The 21,333-nt window shown below is 37.8% G+C and overlaps 1 protein-coding gene across 3 annotated transcripts in view; it reads left to right on the forward strand.

Moving 5' to 3' along the window:
* DIAPH2 (diaphanous related formin 2) overlaps window positions 1-21,333 on the forward strand; it is an 863,347-nt gene that overhangs the window by 626,014 nt on the left and 216,000 nt on the right. For all 3 annotated transcript variants that reach the window (XM_024761235.1, XM_024761244.1, XM_024761229.1), the window contains one exon: window positions 13,401-13,565. In XM_024761235.1, the coding sequence (XP_024617003.1) occupies window positions 13,401-13,565 (165 nt within the window). The remainder of the gene's footprint in view (window positions 1-13,400; window positions 13,566-21,333) is intronic.

A 21,333-nucleotide genomic window follows, 5' to 3' on the forward strand; every position in this document is an offset into this window, starting at 1 on the left:
ATACTCGGCATCACCATTTATAACTAATTTCGTAACTGTGTACAGTTATTCTTGAGTCTGTAGTAATATGTCTCAAAGTCCTTTACACCCTGACTCTGTCACTACCCAAAACAATAAAACTCAATTCCCCAGGGACATACCCTTTGGCAGAATTCACACTGACTACATATTTTGCTTCATTGACGTTTGTAGTAAAATGATCTTTTAAGATCATTGGAAACTGTTAGCAGAGACTGCGGAATCTGATATTTTGCTCTTTTAGCTGAAGTTATAATCCGAGGATAGTTTCTATTTAGGGAGAACATATCAGGGCCAAACATATTCAGACTAAGGGTATGTTCATTGAACCCACAAGAGTGTTGGGGAACAGTCTTGAGGTACTGTCCTGATCTAGATCTGAATGGATAAGGGGAAATCTTTGCTCCATTTGCCTTGGCTTTGCAGTTCTCACTGTCACCATATAAGCTGATCTCCAAGTTATCAGAGGCCACTATTTCCACCTGCCTGTTAGATCTTACCATCCCAGTGTTTCCTAGCTATCTCAAACTCAGTGTGTTCAAAACTATTTATTATTCTCCCTCTCTCCCTGCTCCACCCACACTAAATAATGTTCCCTTTCTTGTCTCCCAAGTTGTATTAAAAAACAAGTATACAGAAAACACACTTTGAGTTACTAGGGCAAGAAAACTCAAGTATCCTCAATACTTCCCTCTCTCTAACCACTAACATCTAGTCTAGTCACCATGTCCCAGGGTTCAATGTCTCATCTCTCCAAACCATCCTTTCCATGGTTGCCAGAGTGAGATTCCTACAAACCGTAAGATCATATTGCTCCTCTGTATAAAAACCATTGATTAGCCATTACCTCCAAAGAAAACTTGAAAACCTTAACATGCATTCAATACCTTTTCAGGTGTAGGGAAGGAAAGACTTGCCCTCCATGTTCCTGGGTTCAACAGCTGAGTCTATGAAACAAACTGACAATAGACAGGTTAGCCTGAAGATAAGGTATACAAATTTATTAAGATTTAATATTATGACATAGCAGGGAGAAAAAAAAAAAGTGAACACCCAACAAGCAGTGAGATTTGAGAGCTTATACAATATCTTAATAGGGGAAGGGGAGGTGGGACATAGGCCACTTAGAGGAGAGTAAAGGATTTTTAGGAAAGACGAGTGGAACCTCAGGAGGATAGATGGAAGATATGATAGTATGAGGCAAAGTTTGTCTGGGTGTGGTGTCAACTCTAGTCTCCTCTCCTTTGATAAGAGTCATTCTTCTCTGGTTGATGAAACTCCCAGGGAAGAGGTTTATGACAGTTGAGTTCCTTTTGGAGGATCTGTCTTTATGCAGATAAGGGGAGTTCAGAGAAAGCCTCTCCCTGCATTTGCTGTTTTCCCAAGTGCCTTCAACTCAAAATAATTCTTATGCCAAATGGGCATATTTTAGGGTGGCCTATTCTGCCACCCATCACAGGCTGTCCTCCTCTGCAGCTCCCTGCCTTCTCAATCTATGTTATCTTGGAATAGTCCAAGTTTCTTGATAGCTCCAGATACAGTTATACCTCTGCTCATGCTATTCTCCTTGCCTGTGGTGTCTTCTCTTTGGATAGAAAAATCTTTTCCGTACCTCAAGATGGAAGTCGAAAGTCACTTCCTTCTGAAACCTTACCTAATAATCTCAGAATCACTTCTTTCTATGTGTTTCTATATTTTTCTGGAATTCCTTTGTGGAGCTTAGTTTATTTTACCACGCACTTTTATTTATTTACTTATTTATTTTAAACAAGAGAAGCAGTATGGTGTGCTGGTTAAATTCATACTTTTATGTTATGGGGGAGCTATGGGGGTAAGGGTACCCAGGTTCAAATCCTGAAACCACCACTAACTGCGGAGATGGCACTGAGAAAGTCAGTAGGCCTCCCTGAGGCAAATTTCATCATGTGTAAAATGGAGTTACTGATAGCATATATGCATCAGAGGGCCATTCGGAGGATTAAATAAGACAACGCTTGTAAAGCATTTAGCTCAGTACCTGGTTCATTGTAAGAGTTCACTAAACATTAGTTCCTGCTACTTTTGCTCTGCTATTATTTATCTGTCTCCCAACACTAGTTTGTAAATTCAGTGAGGGTTAGGAGCCATGTCTGGTCACTTTATTTACTTCCTGTTTCTCTGCTTAATCTCCCAGCTTCTTATACGTTGTTGCCACATGATAAATGATGCTGAGAGCTGAACCGTGAGGTAGGGCTGGAGGTAGTACTTGATCTAATTAACACCTGTGTGTGCAGACTATGAATATTCAATAATAATACTGACATTCCAACATATACACATCAATCTCAAAATTTTCTAATCATAACTCTTATGTTACTCTAAATGCAACTATTTATATGCCAGTCTCAATAGTTATGTGTTGCCTAACACCTGCTATTTTTCAACTGCCTTTGATTCTATGTAAATTCTCAATAATTTATCAGATACACTTAAATTGGATGTTTACATAATATATACTCTTCTTATCAGTAGTTAGGACCTAGCAAGTAGACTTACTATCATTTGGACAGTATTCTATGTTGCATTAGTCCTAGGGTTTTTTCTTATTGTTGTTAGTGTATGTGTATGTGTTAATTTAGCTAGCATTTTTTATGCCTTTGAGCAAAAAAAATCGGATGGTATCAGTTCCCTGTTTAAAACCCTTCACTGACTTACATCTGTCTCAGGAAAAATTTCAAAATGCTTAAGAGACCTGTAGAATCTGGCCCCTATGGACGTCAGGAACCATCTCTCTCCTATCTCCCACTTCCTCCATAGGCTCTAGTAGTCCAGGACTTTTCTCTCTCCTTTATGTTCCTACAGTATTTAATATCCTTCAGAGCCTTCACTCACCCTACTCCAGTGCTCCTCCTGGCTCTGCCCCTTCAGGTCTGAGTTTTAATATTTCACCCCTCAAGTGGCATTACCAGACTCCTGGCCCACCCGTACTCCCACAAGTCTAAGTTAGGTCTCCCAAATATACACTCTTTAACAACCTGTGCTTTGCAATCACAGTTTCCAATTTGTAATTTAAAATTTTTTCTACTTGTTTAATGTATGCTTTCCCATGAATCTGTAATCTCCATGAAAGCAGTGACCAGTGACTTTGTATCAATATTAACTGCTATATCTTCAGAACCTAGAAGATACCTGGCACAGAGTAGGCACTTAATAAATATCTTTGACTAAATGAAAAATTACTCTGTTAGGTGTCTCAGAATGCAAAGCTAGAGTCTGTCTTCAAAGGAAGAGTAAAAAGGAATGTACACAAAAGGCACAGTGAGTGAATAATGAAATGAATGGGGTAGAGAAAAGTAGGAGGGCTTGAGTGTACCTTTTACCTCTATAATGATCATCACATTTGTGACTTTAACTGGAAACTGATTTAAAAGCATCTTCTTTATACCCAGCCGACTCAGGCCATCTGTGAAAAAGTGGGCTCATTACAAAATTGGTTCATCTCTCTGGAAACATAATTGCCTCCTATATGTTAAAAACTGGAGACTGGTTCAGAATTCCTATCGTTGGCTATGCTATCTTTGTTATGTCATTTAAATGTCCTATGCGTAAGTTTTGTAATCTGATTGTTAAAAGAATTTTGTAGTCTAAATCCTGAACCATTTTAAACTATTATGTTGAACCCAATTGCAGGTTAATATATGTATTCTATATTGTTCTTATTAATGTTTCACATTTTAAAATATTCATCAGTGTGTATTTATCACATAATGTGTGGTCTCTAAGTAAATTCCAGCTACTTTAATATGCCTTAGTATTATTTTTTAAAGATAAATTTCTTTAAAATAGTAATCATTTTTGACTAAAAATTATATATTCAAATTAAATGAAAAAAATAATATTTGTTTTTTTAGCATTTAGAGACATCTTTTCTGACAGGTTATGGAAAGAGGAAATATTCTCTGTATTCTGTAATAGATTTTATATTTGTGACTTCCTTTTATTTAAATGGATAATTATGCCATGTTGCTAACTAAATCGTGTGTGAAGGTTAAGTGGATCTCAAGTTGATTTTTCCATGTTCTCAACAATCCAGCAGTAATGATATTTCAAATTTCAAGTTTTTTATTAAAATCATAACTAATGTACTGCCTATTAAGATGAGAAGTTGTAAGAACAGATTTGACTCAATTAGCTGTGAGGTACATAAACTCCTTCATCCCCAGTGCTCTGCTAATGCTTATTCCAGTTCTAATGGAACAAGTTTTCTGTATTAACAATTACTCTCCACATCAAAATTAAGTAAAATGACAAACAGTAGTGTTAGTAGTGCTCTGCCTAGTATTTGATGCAACAGTGCTATTGTAGGGCAGGGAAAAGTTTTCCCCGGTCCTCATAAGGTCCCTGGCTGCATCTGAAAATTAAGATTGACAAAGAGAGGTTAATGCGAGAAAAGCATACACATTTATTGAATATAAAAGTTTTATGTGGCATGGAAGCCTTCATTAGGAAATGAAGACCCAAAGAAATGGTTAAACCTGAGTGGTTTTATGCTAGGTTTGATAAATAGTGGAAAGTCATAGAAAGATATGAATGGGCAAATAGTATGAAGTATAGTAAACTGGGGGGAACTAAGAAAGGCCTGTTCATTCAGATACTTCTTGGTGTCCCTCTTCCATCTTGGAGATAAGGTTGTTCCTTTCTTTGGGGTATAGGGAAGCTACCTCTCACGTCGGCGTTTTCTGACCTGTTTCAGGGGAGAAGAGCACTGATGTTCCTACTTCTTCCATTTTCGCAAATTCCTTCAGCTTAAAGAATTCAGTATGTCACCGTGCTGTATTTTGGGGTAATGTGTTGTGAACCCCATCAGCTATTGTGCCGGTTAGAGGGCAAGGGTTACAATACCTACCTTCAATCAATTTATAGACAGCTAAGTATAGCTACTGAAAATAGTTTAAAACTATATATAATGTATATAAATATACACTATAAAAGTATAAAATAATATAAAAGTATTAAAAATATTTCCTACTTGAATATATGCCTATGGGTTTCAGGTTGAATTTCAAGTCCATACTATTATTATATTAGTAAGGAGTATAATCTATAAATCTGTATATAGTCACATGAAAGCATAGATGATAAAAGCTTTAGACAATTCTGTGTAGTGTGTAAGTACCAAAGTAATTGTGTGAAGACTGCTTCCCTATGTCAGATTTTCAAATGAGTTAATATAAAAATGCTTTGTGGGACTTACGATGTATGTTTTATAAATTGTTTCCAGATTCATGATTGAGATCAAATGGTTTAAAATTAATAATACTTTTTAAAGGTTAACATTTTACCCCTAGCTTTTTAAAATGCTGACCACATTTTAGCTTATAAACCCTGCAACAAACACTTCTCTTAGAGAGAAGATGATGTAATTTTACAATAGTTCACAGTTATCTTCAAAAACTTCTAAGCTGGAAAAATCAGAAATGCTTGTCTTTGTAGAAAAATGAATCTGAAAGTCAACTAAATAAAAGGAAAATTGCTCTCAATTGCTTTTTTCCCCTTATAACTGATAACTTTATATGCATTCGATATGCCCACTTTACCGCCTTAAGCTTCTATTTCTTTTAGTATATAAATTACTATGAATTACCCCTATCTCTGAACTTCATCTTGGAAAGATCATTGTTTTCCAGGGTTCTTCTCTCTCAATATTTCAAGGACTCCCCAGGTTGTTTAAGCAGGTGGGAAGAGGTCAGTTTACATTTTGGTCCCAGAATAGTCTAATCATCTTCCACAAAATATCTTATGCTTTGATACCAATACAGCCATTGTCACCATCTCCTGTGGCACCAAAGGCCAAGAAATCTGGGCATCCAGGAGCAAATGGCCTTTTCCTGCTGCTCTCACCATTCTCTTCAATAGTTCTTCAGGGAAAGGCATCAGAAGAGCTTCTAGCATTAGTTACACGGTGTGCCCATAACTGTCCTTCCTATTTCACCCTAAACATGGCCACTGGCTTCTCATTCCGTGCTCTCACAACCCAGCTAAGGGCAGGCTGCCTTGCCCAGAGAAGTCCATCACAAGAGTCTACAACATATTTTCTAAAGTCTCTCTTATAATGAAGCTTTAAATACTCCCAAATAGGAAGCAGCAGCTCAGTTCAAATCTCTACTTTCTCCCTCTTCTCTGTAGGCACAATCCCGTTATATGTACTTTACATTATAAATAGAACAGAATTCTATAGGTAGCTATAAGGATGCCTTGTATCTCTATGACAAGAAAGTGGCTTTTGGCCTCTAGGATGAAAACTACCCATGAGCCACCAAATACCCTTTCATAAAATACATTTTCTAATAAATTATTTCTTTACCAGGCATCCCAGAAGATAACTTTAAGACTTATTTCCTTTAAAATGTATTTTCAATTTCAGGTCTCTAATATGGGAAATAAATAAAATGCCCAATTTAAAATGTTATCTACTAAAGTATCTACTAGGGCCACATCTAGGTCTAATTACACAAACAACTTAAACAGACCATCATTCTACTGATAAATATATTCTATTACATATATAGGTTTAAGATAAAATCAATATGATTGAAGTCTACCTTTAAAAATGAATTTAAAATGTCAAGATTGATGAAAATATGAGGGGATTAAATTTTTTTCTCAAGTATTCAGAAAATCACTATTAAAATGTTCTCTATCAATAAGGTTTGTTGTGAAATTGGTTTATCTTAAGATGTATAAGAAGGGTTTTAGTTTCCCAAGTACCCAAGTCAAACCCATGGCACATCTTCCAATGTGATGTTATAATGAGACTTTTCTCTTTCACCAAATATTTCTTGAGAAACTATAGCATAGTTGTTAAGAATATGAGTTCTGGACCCATTCTCAGTTTGTTCACATTACTGTGACTTACCAGCTGTCAGATCTTGGGTAAATTCTTACCTCAGAAAACAGTTGTGAGGATTAATTGCATTAATCCATGGGAAGAGTTCACAATGACTCCCACAGAGTAAATTAAAACAAAAATAAATAAATAAAAGATTAGGTATAATGATCATTATTATTATTGTTGATTTTAGTTATTTTTTCACTGCTACTATGTCTGCTACCTGTTTTAGGGGCTGATGATGTTACCAAATTCAGGTTCGGCTGCTTACCACTCTAAAGTCAATGATCAAGAGGCAAGTGTCAGTAGAAAGGAAAGGTGCTTTAATCAGAAAAGCTGGCAATCTGGGGAAAAGGTGGACTCATGTCCCATGACCAACTCCCAAGATTCTGCTTAGCCATGACAGTTTTTAAAGGGGAAAAGGAGGAAGAATCTCAGTGAATCATCAAGGCAGGAGGTTGGATTCTGCAACATTCTCCATTGTGTGCAGAGGGGCTGACTCTCTCTTCAGATGGTATCTTGCCTGTGTGATCTGCCTGCAGAATTGCTAAGGGGGCCATTGGGGGTAGAGAGCTAGTCATTCTTTAACTACTTAATTCTCCATTCTTACTGCTTTTTTTCCAGGAAAAGAACCAACAGGTCAGGCAAGGTGTGGTGTGCATTCAGGAGAGCATAAGTTAGGAGTTAGGTTAAATTACCTAGTGATCTCATTCTTATAATTAGGTTCTTTTAAGGTTAGAGGGGAACAGAAACGGGCAAACAGGAAAGGGGCAAAAGAGCTGCTTTCAGTGAGTCAGTGGTCAACAAGACAGGGAAGGTCTATTCTCCTGGGCTATATTTTTAAGTGAGGAAACATAGGCAATGAACAGGTAAATAAATAAAAGAGATAATGTCAGATAGTGATAAGTTCTCAGAATGAAATAAAATAGGCCAGAGTAATAGTGAGGGGAGTGGACATTTTAGACTGGATGGTTGGGGGAAAGCCTCTCTGGGGAGGTGGCAGTTGAGCTGAGGTTGAATGACCTGGTGAAAAAGAAACATTCTAGGCAGAAAGAAGAGCAAGTGCAAGGGCCCTGAATTGGATATGAGAGCTTGCTAGGCACAAGGAAGAGAAAGAAGGTTAATGAGTCTCAGCATAGTGCTTAAGAGCGAGAATGGGGTGAGATTAGGTTGCAGCGGTGGGTAAAGGCCAGATCACGTAGAGCCTCATAAACGCTGAGAAGAAAATTGGATTTTATTCCAAGTGTTGTGGGAAACTGTCAGAGGGTTTGCAGGAGAGGATTTACATTTGATATACCAATAGATGCCATGAACAAAAAAAAAAGTAGAGATGACAAGCAGGCAGTTGATTATAAAAGTATCTCAGGGGAGAGACTGGAGCTACAAGTAATTTGGGAGTCATCAATATAGATGGTATTTAAAGTCATGTGAATTGCTCTGGTCAGTTAGACTATAGACAGAGGAGTCAGGACCAAGCCCTCAGGGTACTCTAACATTTTATAGAAGTTGCCAGAGAAGGAGAGGAGGTAAGAGGAAAAACATTTTAAGCATGAGGGTGTGTGTCATAGAAACTAAGAAGAGTGGCTAAATGTGTCAGATGTGGCTGAGACATCAAAAGGAGGACAGTGGGTGAATGTTGGATTTGGCAGCGTGAAGGTACATTGTCATTATAAATAGTACACTTCTACCATGTGAAAAGAATGTTAGACTAGTATCATGCAGGCGTCTATCATGATGTCTACTATAGGGGAGGAAAAATAATTGTTTCTCTACCCTACTGAGTAATTGGCTGAGGACCAACCCCACCACCACCACCGCTTCCCCGTAATACAAGACAGAATAACAAGAGAAAACCAGAGAGAAGTTAATAAACTTGAATACCTCATGTGTACCTGGGAGATACTCAGAGAATAATGAGTAACTCCCCAAAGTAGCCTAAGTCACCAGCTTAAATATCATCTTCAGCTAAAGACAAATAAAAGATGTGAGGACACCCATAATGGGGGAGAGGGTTACAGGGAAAAGCACCATACACAAGGATAAGGTTTGTTCTGCAGGTTTAAATCTGCAACTTCACCAGTGATACTCCTGATACCCTTGATTCTCTGGTGTCCTCCTTCTCTTCCTGGTACAGAGAGGAAGACACCCTTACAAATGGAGATTTCCTTTATAAATGGAAATTTCCCTTTCAAATGGGTAACTTTTACTCTTTTCAGAGCTTTTCCTGTGTCTGCTGTTTTTCAATCAGCTCAAAATAATCTATGCCAAAGAGACATATTTTGGGGTGGCACATCTGCTCACCTTCACTACATTCTAACCCTAGATGGATGAGTGCCTTTGTTTTTTTTGGGGGGGGGGATGTAATTTATTATGCTTACAGTTTTATTGATAAAATGAGTGCCTTTTATCTAGTTTCCACAGCTCTAAAAATGGAATAGTGGTATTTCTCTGCCTTTTTGACAAGGTTGTTATGAAGGATATGGAACATAGTGGAAGGAAAAGTATATCGTAAATGGTAAAGTCCTGTACAAATGCAAATTAATAAGTAGAATTATTTGTAATATTAGATTATAAACTGCTTCAGGGTCTGGATTAAGCTTTAATGATCATTGTACCAAGCACAATGCTTAGCATAATACTAACCAGTATCTTGCGTTTAGTGGTTGCTCAAAAAAAGAAAATAAAAAATGTATTAAATGAAATAAAGAGGTGGAAAGGAATGATGGTGTCCAGTTCTTTTTCACCTGCAGAATCCCAAGTAGGATTTGGTGACAGGGTTGCTCTTATGAAAGATTTCAGTGCTGACTCATGCCCTGTATCCCTTTTACAAAGTAATCACTGTGAAGAGAAGTAAAGGACTTGGAGACTGGGCTGCTTTCCATTTGTTATTTCTAAGCGAAACCATTCCCAGAATTTTTCAGATTTTCTCACTTTGGTATACAGACAGAATTTCTGAAATCAGTTTTTCTTCTAGGAGAGCAAATTTATGAAATTGTGTATCACCACATGGGCATATTTTAGCTGGTGAAAAATTGTGTTATGATAAATGGTAAATGTCCAGTTTTTTTGCCTTTTTTTTATCTTTGGCTTTTTCTGTGTGTTGTACGGGTGTTGAGCCTTCTGAAATATACACAGTTTAGTACCTTGCTGCAAATAGAATATAAGTAAGTGACCTTTGCAAAGCATGTATTCTTAGCAAGTCTGGCATGAGTCTGTTTTATTTAGGCAAGAGAGACTAGAAAACAAAAATCTAACTTTTATTCTGTGCTGAGAAATAAAGAGAATTGTCTTATTTGTGCAGCTCTCAAACAGAATATTCAACACTCTTAAAAATCAAACAAATAGGGAGTTCCCTCATGGCAGGTGGTTAAGAATTTGCCTTCCAATGCAGGGGACACGGGTTCGAGCCCTGGTCCAGGAAGATCCCATGTGGCACGGAGCAACTAAGCCCATGTGCCACAACTACTGAACCTGCGCTCTAGAGCCTGTGAGCCTCACCTACTGAAGCCCATGTGCCTAGAGCCCATGCTCCACAACAAGAGAAGCCACTGCAATGAGAATCCCGCACACTGCAACGAAGAGTAGCCCCCACTAGCTGCAACTAGAAAAAGCCCACGCGCAGCAGCAAAGACCCAACACAGCCAAAAATAAATAAATTAATTAATTTAAAAAATCACACAAATATGATATTCTCAGAGGTAAAATCAGAATATGTAGGTAGCATTACATACAACCCTTTTGTTTGTAAAAAGCAAGTAGAATAAGTCAGAAATGCACTAATTCTTTCAGGTCTATTGACAGCAAAATGGACTTGAGGGTTGAAAGATTTAATGTCACTTCTTAGCAAGTAAGAGGTTGTTGTGTGGCTAATGTGAATGCTAATACTTAAGTAGCATAAGAAGGAGCCTGGGAAGGGGAGCATCTCACTTTTAAAATCCTGCTGTATCCTGTAAGTGTCAGCTGCAAAGTAATTTTCTAGAAATGGTCTGATTTCCCCACTGACTTCCATTGTGAAACTAGAGCTGTGTTCCCATGGAAAATAAATTTGGCCCCAGGTTATGATAAAACACACTGAAGAATTCAGAAAATTTTATAAAATCCAGCATTTCAAGACACAGTTATCAGTACCTGATAAAATAATACTATCACAAAATGTGAATACACTGTAGTAGATCTTAAAGTAGCACACCCCAAACTGTGCTATTATTCTTTTTTTTAACAAGTCCAAGTCTAGTACCTTTACATTTAAAGACATTTTACTTCTGTGATCATTATTGGTTTTTAATAGACTTAATTGTAAAAGGTAGATTTGCTTTCCTTTATATTCTTCATGGTTAGTCTACTTACCTTTTTGTGAAGCATTCTTTTTTTTTGTGGCACGCGGGCCTCTCACTGTCGTGGCCTCTCCCATTGCAGAGCACAGCCTCTGGACGCGCAGGCTCAGTGGCCATGGCTCACAGGCCTAGCCGCTCCGCGGCATGTGGGATCTTCCAAGACTGGGGCATGAACCCGTGTCCCCTGCATCGGCAGGCGGACTTTCAACCACTATGCCACCAGGGAAGCCCTTTTTCTGAAGCATTCTTATCAATTAACATTCAAAAGCTTTCAGCCATAGAAGAAAGACCAGAAGGAAATGTCCCAAAAAGTTCACAACACTGAGTTGTTGGAAAGTTTAGTTTATTTACGTTTTTATATTTCTAAGTCACCTAAAGAGATAATTTTCTATATCTGTATCTTCTATAATCAGGAATAAAGTCGATAATTTCTTTCTATAAATTTACACATAATGAGATACATTTAGTCAGACACATTTACATACCTGGTTCATTTTATGTTTGGTAGTAGTGGTAGTTGTTATCACTTTTTTGATAAAAATTTTAAAACAGTGATGTAATTAATTTTGGGATAAATAATTTTCTGGAGTATACTGCTGAAAGTGTAGTCCTGGTGTTACCGAACCAAACTTGGGTCCTCTGGCCATGCACAGTAAAGCCAATCTACTGGCACCAGGTTGTGGTGAGGGAAAGTGCAGCATTTATTATAGGCGCCAGACAAGGAGAGTGGGTGTGGGTGGCTTGTGCTCAAAAGCTCCAAACTCCCAGAGGGTTTCAGGGAAGAATTTTTAAAGACCAGGTGAGGGGGGTGGGTTGCAGGTTATGTGATCAGCTCGTGCACAGTTCTCTGACTGGTTGATGGTGAGGTAACAGGGCGGTGTCACAGGGGTTAACGTTATGAATCCTCAGTCTCCAGTAGGCCTGCAGGGCTATGTGCTCAAGGTCACCAAGTAGTTAACCTCTTCCATTTGGTGGGGGTTTTAGCATCTGTAAAACAGCTGAGGAAATGTGCATCAGATACTGTTATCTAAGCACTTAGAAAGGAGCTAAAGGAGAAGATATGGAGGAGGGGTCTGTCATGGGGAGGCCTCATTGGGTCCTGCTGGGTTACACTGGACTGGCAGCCTCAGTATCATCTGGGAACTTATTAGAAATTATAATCCTCAGGCCCATTGGCTCAGACTCAGCAAACAGCATTTGGGTTTGAACAAGCCCTTTGGGCAATTAAGGTTCTAGAGCTACAGCAGAATGTCTCTCCACCTCTCTCTCCCCTCTCGGTCCTTCCCTCTCCAAAGCTCTTCCTCTCCTCCCTTCTTTTTCTCTCTCCCTCTTTTTCCCCTCCTCATGTGGTATATATGTGTATATGTATATATACACACATATAGATACATAACCTATATATAGAATTCTCTGTAACCTCTCCATCTATATAGAATATGTATTAAAAAAAGAAAATATAAAAAAAAAAAAAAGAAAATATATACTTTTTCTTCCCCTAAGTTTTTCATTGCTGTTTGTTTCTACCCTATCTCCCTCCTAAAAAGATATGAGGCAGTTTTCTGGTGTTTATACTTCTGTGTTTTCATTTAGCAAACATGTTTTCGCAAATATGTTCTTCATGGTTATACATTAAATAGTTCTGCCTCATTTACAGATTTTCACAGCTCACTGACCAATATAATGACTCCAGCAAGTTGTTATGGGCTGAATTGTGCCCCCCCCTTCATGTGTTGAAGCCCTAACCCTCAAAACTTCCAAAATGTGACTGTATTTGGAGATAGGACATTTAGAGAGGTAATTAAGTTAAAATGAGGTCCTTAGGGTGGGCCCTAATCCAATATAACCAGTGTCCTCATAGGAAGTGGAGATTAGGACACAGACAACACAGACAGAGGGACCACCAGGTAAGGACACAGGGAGAAGGCAGCCATCTTCAAGCCAAGGAAAGAGGCCACAGAAGAAAGCAAATTTGCTGACACCCCGATATTGTATTGCTAGCCTGCAAAATTGTGAGAAAATAAATTTCCGTTATTTAAGTTACCTGATCTGTGGTATTTTGTCATGGCAACCCGAGCAAAGTAATGCAGAAGTGTTTACAGAAGTAATGTTATAATTCAGTCTTAACATCTAGTGATTGCCTTTGAGGTACTATTGGATCATGTTCCTTAACAGAAAGCTACAGCTTTACAAAGGGTGCCAGAGAACAGTATGAAAAACTACTCACCATGCACAACAACATGATAAAGCTCTATGAGAATCTTGGAGAATACTTTATTTTTGACTCTAAGACAGTGAGCATAGAAGAATTTTTCGGTGATCTCAGCAACTTCCAAACTTTGTTCCTGGTAAGTAATACGTCTTAAAGCTTTGCAAGGCCTGTTGCTTTTGTTTTGTTTTGTTTTTTTTGTAGCGGTACGCGGGCCTCTCACTGTTGTGGCCTCTCCCGTTGCGGAGCACAGGCTCCGGACGCGTAGGCTCAGCGGCCATGGCTCACGGGCCCAGCCACTCCGCGGCATGTGGGATCTTCCCGAACCGTCGCACGAACCCGTGTCCCCTGCATCGGCAGGCGGACTCTCAACCACTGCGCCACCAGGGAAGCCCTGTTGCTTTTGTTTTTAAATAATTTCTTCCATAGGCATTTTATTTTACATACCTACTGACCATATTGATTTCATGTTATAGCCCTTTAACAGGAATTGACAGATATTTTATACCTGTGACATGGATTAAAAATTGTTGGCTGGCTTAATGTATAATGGGAACCTAAATGAATTATCTTCAACTTTAGGAACACATGGGAATTTTACTGCTGAAATTTTATAGAAAATGAATGAATTGGTACTCAAATGACCCTGATTTTTTATACAGCATAATATTATAATTTGACCTAGATTAAAAATTAACATCTAAAATCATCTTTTACTCAATACATTAAAATGCTGTGACTGATGAATAAGTTTCTTTCATAGTCTAGATGAGAAACTGATTCTAAATTGGACTCTATATCAATAAATGACCTGGAATACCTAAAGTTTCTTTCAGAATGTGAGCTCTCCTTTTTCAAACTGTAACTCTTGAGGATAATGGTAAACGTTAGAATTAATCAGAGGTCGATCATCAGGGTGCCAGTTATGATGCTAGAGGGAAGCAAAAGCTTTGTTGTATAAATGCTGTGGGAATATTTCTCTGCATCCAATGAAGGCATAGAAGAGCACAGTCTCCGATTATGATAGTAACAGAAAGATATGCACAATAGTTGATATCAAACAGGTAAAAGTCCCTTTATGTTAAAGAAGGAATTCTAGCAATTATCCCCAGCAGGAAGATCAATCAACAAACTAATTCATTGTAGTTAGAGGTATGTTTCTATCCCCAAAGCAATCCTTCGCTAAATAAGACTCTCTCTCTTAATTGGTGGTGTTGCTCCATGAAATCATTTGATTTTGGTGTGATTTGCACGGTCTATGAAATACAAATATACTTGTGGAAAGCACTTGCTTTCATCTACTGATTTAGGACAGACAACCGAGAGTACACCCTGGCTTTGATAATAGAAGCTAAACCAGAAACTTTCATAAATATGATCATTTGTGTTATTTTTTGCTGAGAATATTAGCTGATTTTTGTCTTAGGTCTCTGCCTCTTAATAGACACACATATTTAACTTTTTAGCTGGTCAATAAGTAGCAAAATATATTCTACTGGCAATGAGTGGCTTTTTCAAAACTTAGACATTAGGAACACACCCAGGTTATACGTACTTGGATAATTTTCAAAAAGAAAAAAAAATGTATGTTGAAAAGGGACGGGGACTAGAAAATACACTTCAGTTGACACGGAAAAGGTAAATCCAATGATATTCTTTTTTGGTAGCATCAATGTCTATGGGTTAATAGAGATAAATAAATATAATTAATATTGTCAATCTCTATGAAAAAGGACCTTGTTTTTAACATAAATGGGATCCTAAAACACTGCCTGTCATATTATGTGCCCCCTACCTCCCCAATACGTGGACATAGAGTAGAATTTGCTGTACTTCTCTCACGTTGTAGCATTTGTTTAATTATAATTCCTGTGTGACAGCCTATGTTTAGTCCTATTAGCCAGATGCTTAGAAGCCTTGCCAAGAACTATACTTGTATTATTTCTCAGTCATAGCTTAGTTTTAAAAAGGTAAGGATATTATTGTTAAGAAGAACTGATTCTACGTCCTGGTGCTCTTACAAACAAGCTATGTGATTAGGTAAGTCATTTATCTTTCTAGCTATTTAGCTAGTTAGTTAGTTAGGAAATGGTGGGATTACACTACTGATCTCAAAGAACTTCTTTAGAGTCTATGAGTCATGGTGGGAATTTCAGAGAGTCATTTGTATTCCATACATAAACAGGATATATCTTTTTGTCTACTGGCTTCACTGTGGGTGTAGCTTGAGTACAGGGAAATTATTTGTCACAAATCATTCTCATTGTAAATAAGTTGACATTCTGAAGCCCGGTTGTGTGTGCATTTAAGTTAACTTCTTGAGAACCTGCTAAGAGTTTGGGAGCTTTCAAAACAGGTGACCAGCTCCTACACTGTGTCTTGGCCAGCCATTGCCACCTGTCCTACAGAATACTACTGCTACCACTTCGATTTACCAATACTTTTAGACTTGCTGTCATGAGAAGTAGTGTGCAACTTTTTAGCTGTTTCGAACTTGAGTTGGTCACATAACCTCTCTGGGCATTAGTTTCCTCATTTTTAAAATATGAGTGATAATTCCTGCCATGGCTTCCTCACCACGATGTGAAAACACCTCATAACCTATGTTGTGCAGATGGAGAGTATTATTAGCCATTCTCTGCCTGTCCATTCAATTATTACTTATTGAGAACCAACTTGATTTTGGTAATGCTTTAGTCCAGAGACAAAAGGAAGAGAATGGTTTCTATCCATGAGTGGAGGGCAACAGACAAATGCAATATAGTTTGGTAAGTGCTGCCATAGGAATATGTCAGGGTGCTATAGTAATACAAAAGAGGGGCTGCCTAACCCTGCCTGAGCTGGCCAGAGAAGCCTTCATAGGGAAAGTGACATTTAGACAGTCTGGAAAAATCCATAGGACTTTGACAAGCTGACTTTGACAAGTAGGTTTAAGGGTTTTACACCTGACCTATAAGCCGAAGACTCCTAAATCAACATCACCAACTTCAGTCAATCATCTATGCTCACCATGTCCCTGTTTCATAGTGAGCTTAAAGTGATTTCACTCTCCCAGGGGAGGGAAGAACCTTGAAAGAGAGACAAAAGTTGTCATCGCCACAAGTTCCCATTTTCTTAGTGCTTTGTGTGTTTGGCCCCAGGGTTCTTGGCACTTAAAGCATATTGGACTATAGATGGAAGCAATAAAATACCAGTAGTGCTGAGAAGAAAATAAGAGTTCTGATTCATGTGCTACCAAAAATTACTTCCAAATGAGCTCAGAGTTTCATCTTGGGAGATCTATTTGGCATGTGTAGCATAAACAAAATACAGATACCAAAATAATCTTCCTGAAAGTGATAACCTCTGAAAGATGGGGCAAATGTAAATAAACAAAAAGGGTTGACATTATGGATTAAGACCTTTTTCAAAATAATCACATTCAAATGAATGAAAGCAAAATTGGGCAATCTCTATGAGATGCTGCTCTATAAATTATTCATTATCATTCATATTACATATTACTCAACTAATAAGGATATTGAAGATGTTCAGTTGAATGCCCTATATATTGTCATGAAGATATATGTAATTGGAAACATTTCTAAATTCAGAATTAAGACTCTCTTTCTAGTTAGCTTCTCTGAGAGCAAGAGAGTTTTAAAAACTGCTTATAATATAGGCAAGGTTAATTAATAATCCCTAAATTTAAGTTGAATATTTTGTAGAAGAAAAATTCCAGATTTACATAATATCAAAACATCTCTTTTGCTTATTCTCCTTTATGCTTCAGTCATTTGACTAGTTCAAATAGGTGACTGCACAGTCTTTTTTCTTTCAAGATATTTGGAATAGAATGTTCAAAATCAGTGAACCTTGTGTGTTTCACCACCATGCAGCATCTTGCTTAGGCATAAAAATTATTTTCAGCTGTTGGGAAAGTGTTTGAGGCAAGTATTATATACTTCAATAACTTTCATAGCTCCAAATAAATTATAGAAAATATTTCTTTTCTCTTTTAAATCTGTCAGTTTCCTGCTGCTTCTGTGTGTTTTTGTTTTGTTTTTTAAAGAACAATCTGTTACCCAGGCACTCAGTAAATATTTGTTGTGTGAGCGTCCTCATTCTATATCTTATATACTAGAAATAGAGGAACAAGGCTTTATAGGATTATTAGATCCATTGGCCTAACTTAAGAAGAAAATGTTACCATTACTGTTAATCAGGCTAGCAGATCTCCCCTCAACAAAATAAGTGTTTGCTACTGTTCATTTGATAACTAAACTTTAAGAATTTTTTTTTAAAAATCAAGACTTTAACAATTTTTCAACAGCTCTTAGATGAGCGTTAAAATGGCTAAGTGTTAAGGAGGCTAAGTGACATCTATAAATCATGGCGTTTTATGCCATTGTTCAGTCTTGTTGCTTCTACCTCCTAAATATTTTTGGACTTCACTCATTTCTCTCCAAGCCCACTGACGCTACTTTAGTTCTGGGCCCCTGCCATCTCTCAGCTGGACTATTAATTACAATGATGTCCTGACTGGTCTCTCTGCCTACTTCTCCTACCATTTCTAACTTCTAATCCATTCCCCACATTATAGTCAGAGTAAAAGTTAAAAAACCAAACAAACAAGATAATGTTACTTTCCTAACTTATGATTCTTTAATGACTTGTGTCCTCAGGATAAAATCTAAACTGTTGAAAATTAATGTGGTTTACAAAATCAAAAGAACTAAGATTACTTAAAGCCCGGACCATCCTAAGGTTGGCTGAATAAGCCATAATCACTTGAACTCTCCTTCCAGACTGGGAAAAGTCAAGTATTGACAGTGGAGGCAGCAGAACGAAACAGCAGTAAGTGCCTAAGAGGACCTGAGCCTCTTACAACAGAGAGAAACTTTGGGAGCACAGTGTCCAAGGCTCAGTAAATGAAGGCTCGGAGGCAAATGTGTGATTGTCATCTTGTGTTAATTGCTCCCTAGCTAGTGCAGCATGGAGAGTTATGGCAACCAAGGTCGCTCTTATCTTAATTCTTAGTTAGGGATGTTCTTCCTTCTGTCTTAAGTAATTGTTCTTTTAAAATCTAACCTTATCTGAAAGCTCCTTGTAGCCATTTTGGCTTATGGAGATACTTAATTTTGAGAAGCTCTCATTTTCAAGCCATCTTCCTCTTTACAAGGACTCAATCATGTCTAAATCTAAACTATAATTGGAAAGCAAGGTGAGCATCTGCATCTGCACTCAAAGGCTAAATTGATAATATAGAGAACATTTTATTCATTCATTAAAGGCAATTTGCCTTTAAAGAAATGAGGATGAATTTTTGCATAAAAAGACTGTGTATATGATTCCTGATCCAAGAACACTAAGTTATTTTGAAACATTTTTAAGCCTTCAATTCACGAAGCACTTGACATTTAAAGGAAACTTTAGTACAGTATTGTAAAAATGGTGGACTTATGTTAGAAACCAAATATGTTCTTGAGCAAAGAAGTCTTAATCAGTAATATAAACTCTATTATCTAGAATTCCGTCATCCAAAATCTCTATTAGATGCCTCAAAAGTTGATGCATATTTGCTTTGCCAATAAAATAGTAATTAATATTATGAAGATGCCCCTGAGAAACAGCAAAGACCCTGATATGCCTCTTGAAATAATATAGTTTTATTTGTAAGCTAACTGTCTCATCACCTGTGAATTCAGATGTTTACACTAGTAACAATAATCCAGATATCCCAGATTATCTCTTCTTTACCCCCACTGGCAGGACTCAAGCTCTCTGCAAAGTCTCCACTCCCACAAGTACATCTGGAGTCATCTCATATGGGCTCAAACATGTGTTATCTATAGTCACTGCTTGACATTTGCCCACACATATTTGAGTGCCTCCTATTCTAGGGTGATGAGAATATAGCATTAAACAAAATAGACAAAGTCCTGCCTTTCCTGTCCTCCTGCAGCTCCCGCTCCCCTCTGCTGAATGCCTTTTGCTGGCAAAGCTGCTTGAGTTGCCCTCAATGATAATGGCCACATCCGGGCCAAGGTTGCAGACTCCTGCTGCTCCAATTTTGCCATCAATCCTTGCAGTACTTGAGTGTGGGGTTATGCTCAGTGCAGACGTAGCCACGCTTCCCGAGACCCTTCTTAAAAAGTTTATTTCTCATCTCTTCTGATCCCTTTCTCCTTGGAGGCTTAAAAGTTTTTTTTGAAGTCCTAGAGACCTAAAGGGGATCCTAAAACCATAATCCCCTCCATTGCCCTTCTTCCTCACTTTTGTTCAGGCACCTAGGCAGGTATCTTCCTTTTCCTAGAAGCCAGGGATAAATGAAGTACCAGCATAAATCCTTTCATGCAGATAGAGCCCTAAGGGCCCACCAGCTCCCCCTATTTAATCACACACACCCAGATAATTCCCTTTGAGCTCAGATGGGACCACCCTGGCTACATAGCCTTAGGTTTATTTTGAGCTATTGCAACTCTTTGAAAATAGGCAATCCATGTAAAATACATGGTAACTCTATTAAGCAGAATATTTGACCAGAATACTTCATTCCCCAGCTGTGCCGGAGAGCAGACTTTACTGTATTATACAGACATCATTGAATTCTTCTTTAGAAAACGATGTCACCTGTCAACTGTGGTATTCTGTTTGACTGTTTTTATTTTGGGCCAGAAGTAGATGCCCCATTTTTCTGAGATGATTGTTCCTTGTATAAAAAAGCTAAATATTATATCATAAGTAACTAAAGGAATATGTAATAATGGCATCCATGGTTTAAAGAAAACCCACATTCCCCAACATGAGAAAAATGCCTACTGGTATAAATGGTTTTTAAATGGGTGCACATTTTAGATTAATATTATAAAAATTTAGGATATCATAAATATTTCTAAAGATATTTCTCAAAGTTATCAAAATTGTTTATGGCAAGCTGGATATTGCCCTTTAGAAATCTAAGACAACATAATACCTAACACTGAAAATATTGACAAAATCAGTTCAATGCCTACTTTTCTCATTAAAGTCTAGTAATAACTAGAACCAGGAAACAAAATGCAATATATTTAGTCCTACCAATAACACCTCACATAGAATTTTTCAAGGAAGTGTTCCCCATAAATAAGTTATTATTGAATTATATTCAAACAACAGAAAGTGATGCTGAAACTCAGCCTCTGTGCACTGGTGCCGGATTGAATTTTGGAGACAGAGTTTTGGGTGAAGTAGAGAAAAATAGCTTTATTGCTTTGCCAGGCAAAGGGGGACACAGCAGGCTCATGCCCCTCAAAACTGTGTGTCCCAACCCAGAGGACTTTGGTGAGGACTTTGACAGCAATGGTTCAAGGGCAGCGTTGCTAGTAAGTATCAGGGTATGTGCAGGGTCTGCATTCCTTGAATCTGGCCTCCCGTGGTTTCCCGATGAGCTGTGGTTCTTTTTTTTTTTTACATCTTTATTGGAGTATAATTGCTTTACAATGGTGTATTAGTTTCTGCTTTATAACAAAGTGAATCAGTTATACATATACATATATTCCCATATCTCTTCACTCTTGTGTCTCCCTCCATCTCACCCTCCCTATCCCACCCTTCTAGGTGGTCACAAAACACCGAGCTGATCTCCCTCTGCTATGCGGCTACTTCCCACTAGCTATCTATTTTACGTTTGGTAGTGTATATAAGTCCATGCCACTCTCTCACTTTGTCACAGCTAGCTTGCAAATTTTGGAGATTAATGCTTTGTCATTGCTTCATTTGCAAATATTTGCTCCCATTCTGAGGGTTGTCTTTTGGTCTTGTATCTGGTTTCCTTTGCTGTGCAAAACCTTTGAAGTTTCATTGGGTCCCATTTGTTTATTTTTGTTTTTATTTCCATTTCTCTAGGAGATGGGTCAAAAAGGATCTTGCTGTGATTTATGTCATAG

Source organism: Neophocaena asiaeorientalis, unplaced genomic scaffold, assembly GCF_003031525.2.
Source record: "Neophocaena asiaeorientalis asiaeorientalis breed wild unplaced genomic scaffold, Neophocaena_asiaeorientalis_V1.1 scaffold656, whole genome shotgun sequence".
Taxonomy (NCBI): domain Eukaryota; kingdom Metazoa; phylum Chordata; class Mammalia; order Artiodactyla; family Phocoenidae; genus Neophocaena; species Neophocaena asiaeorientalis.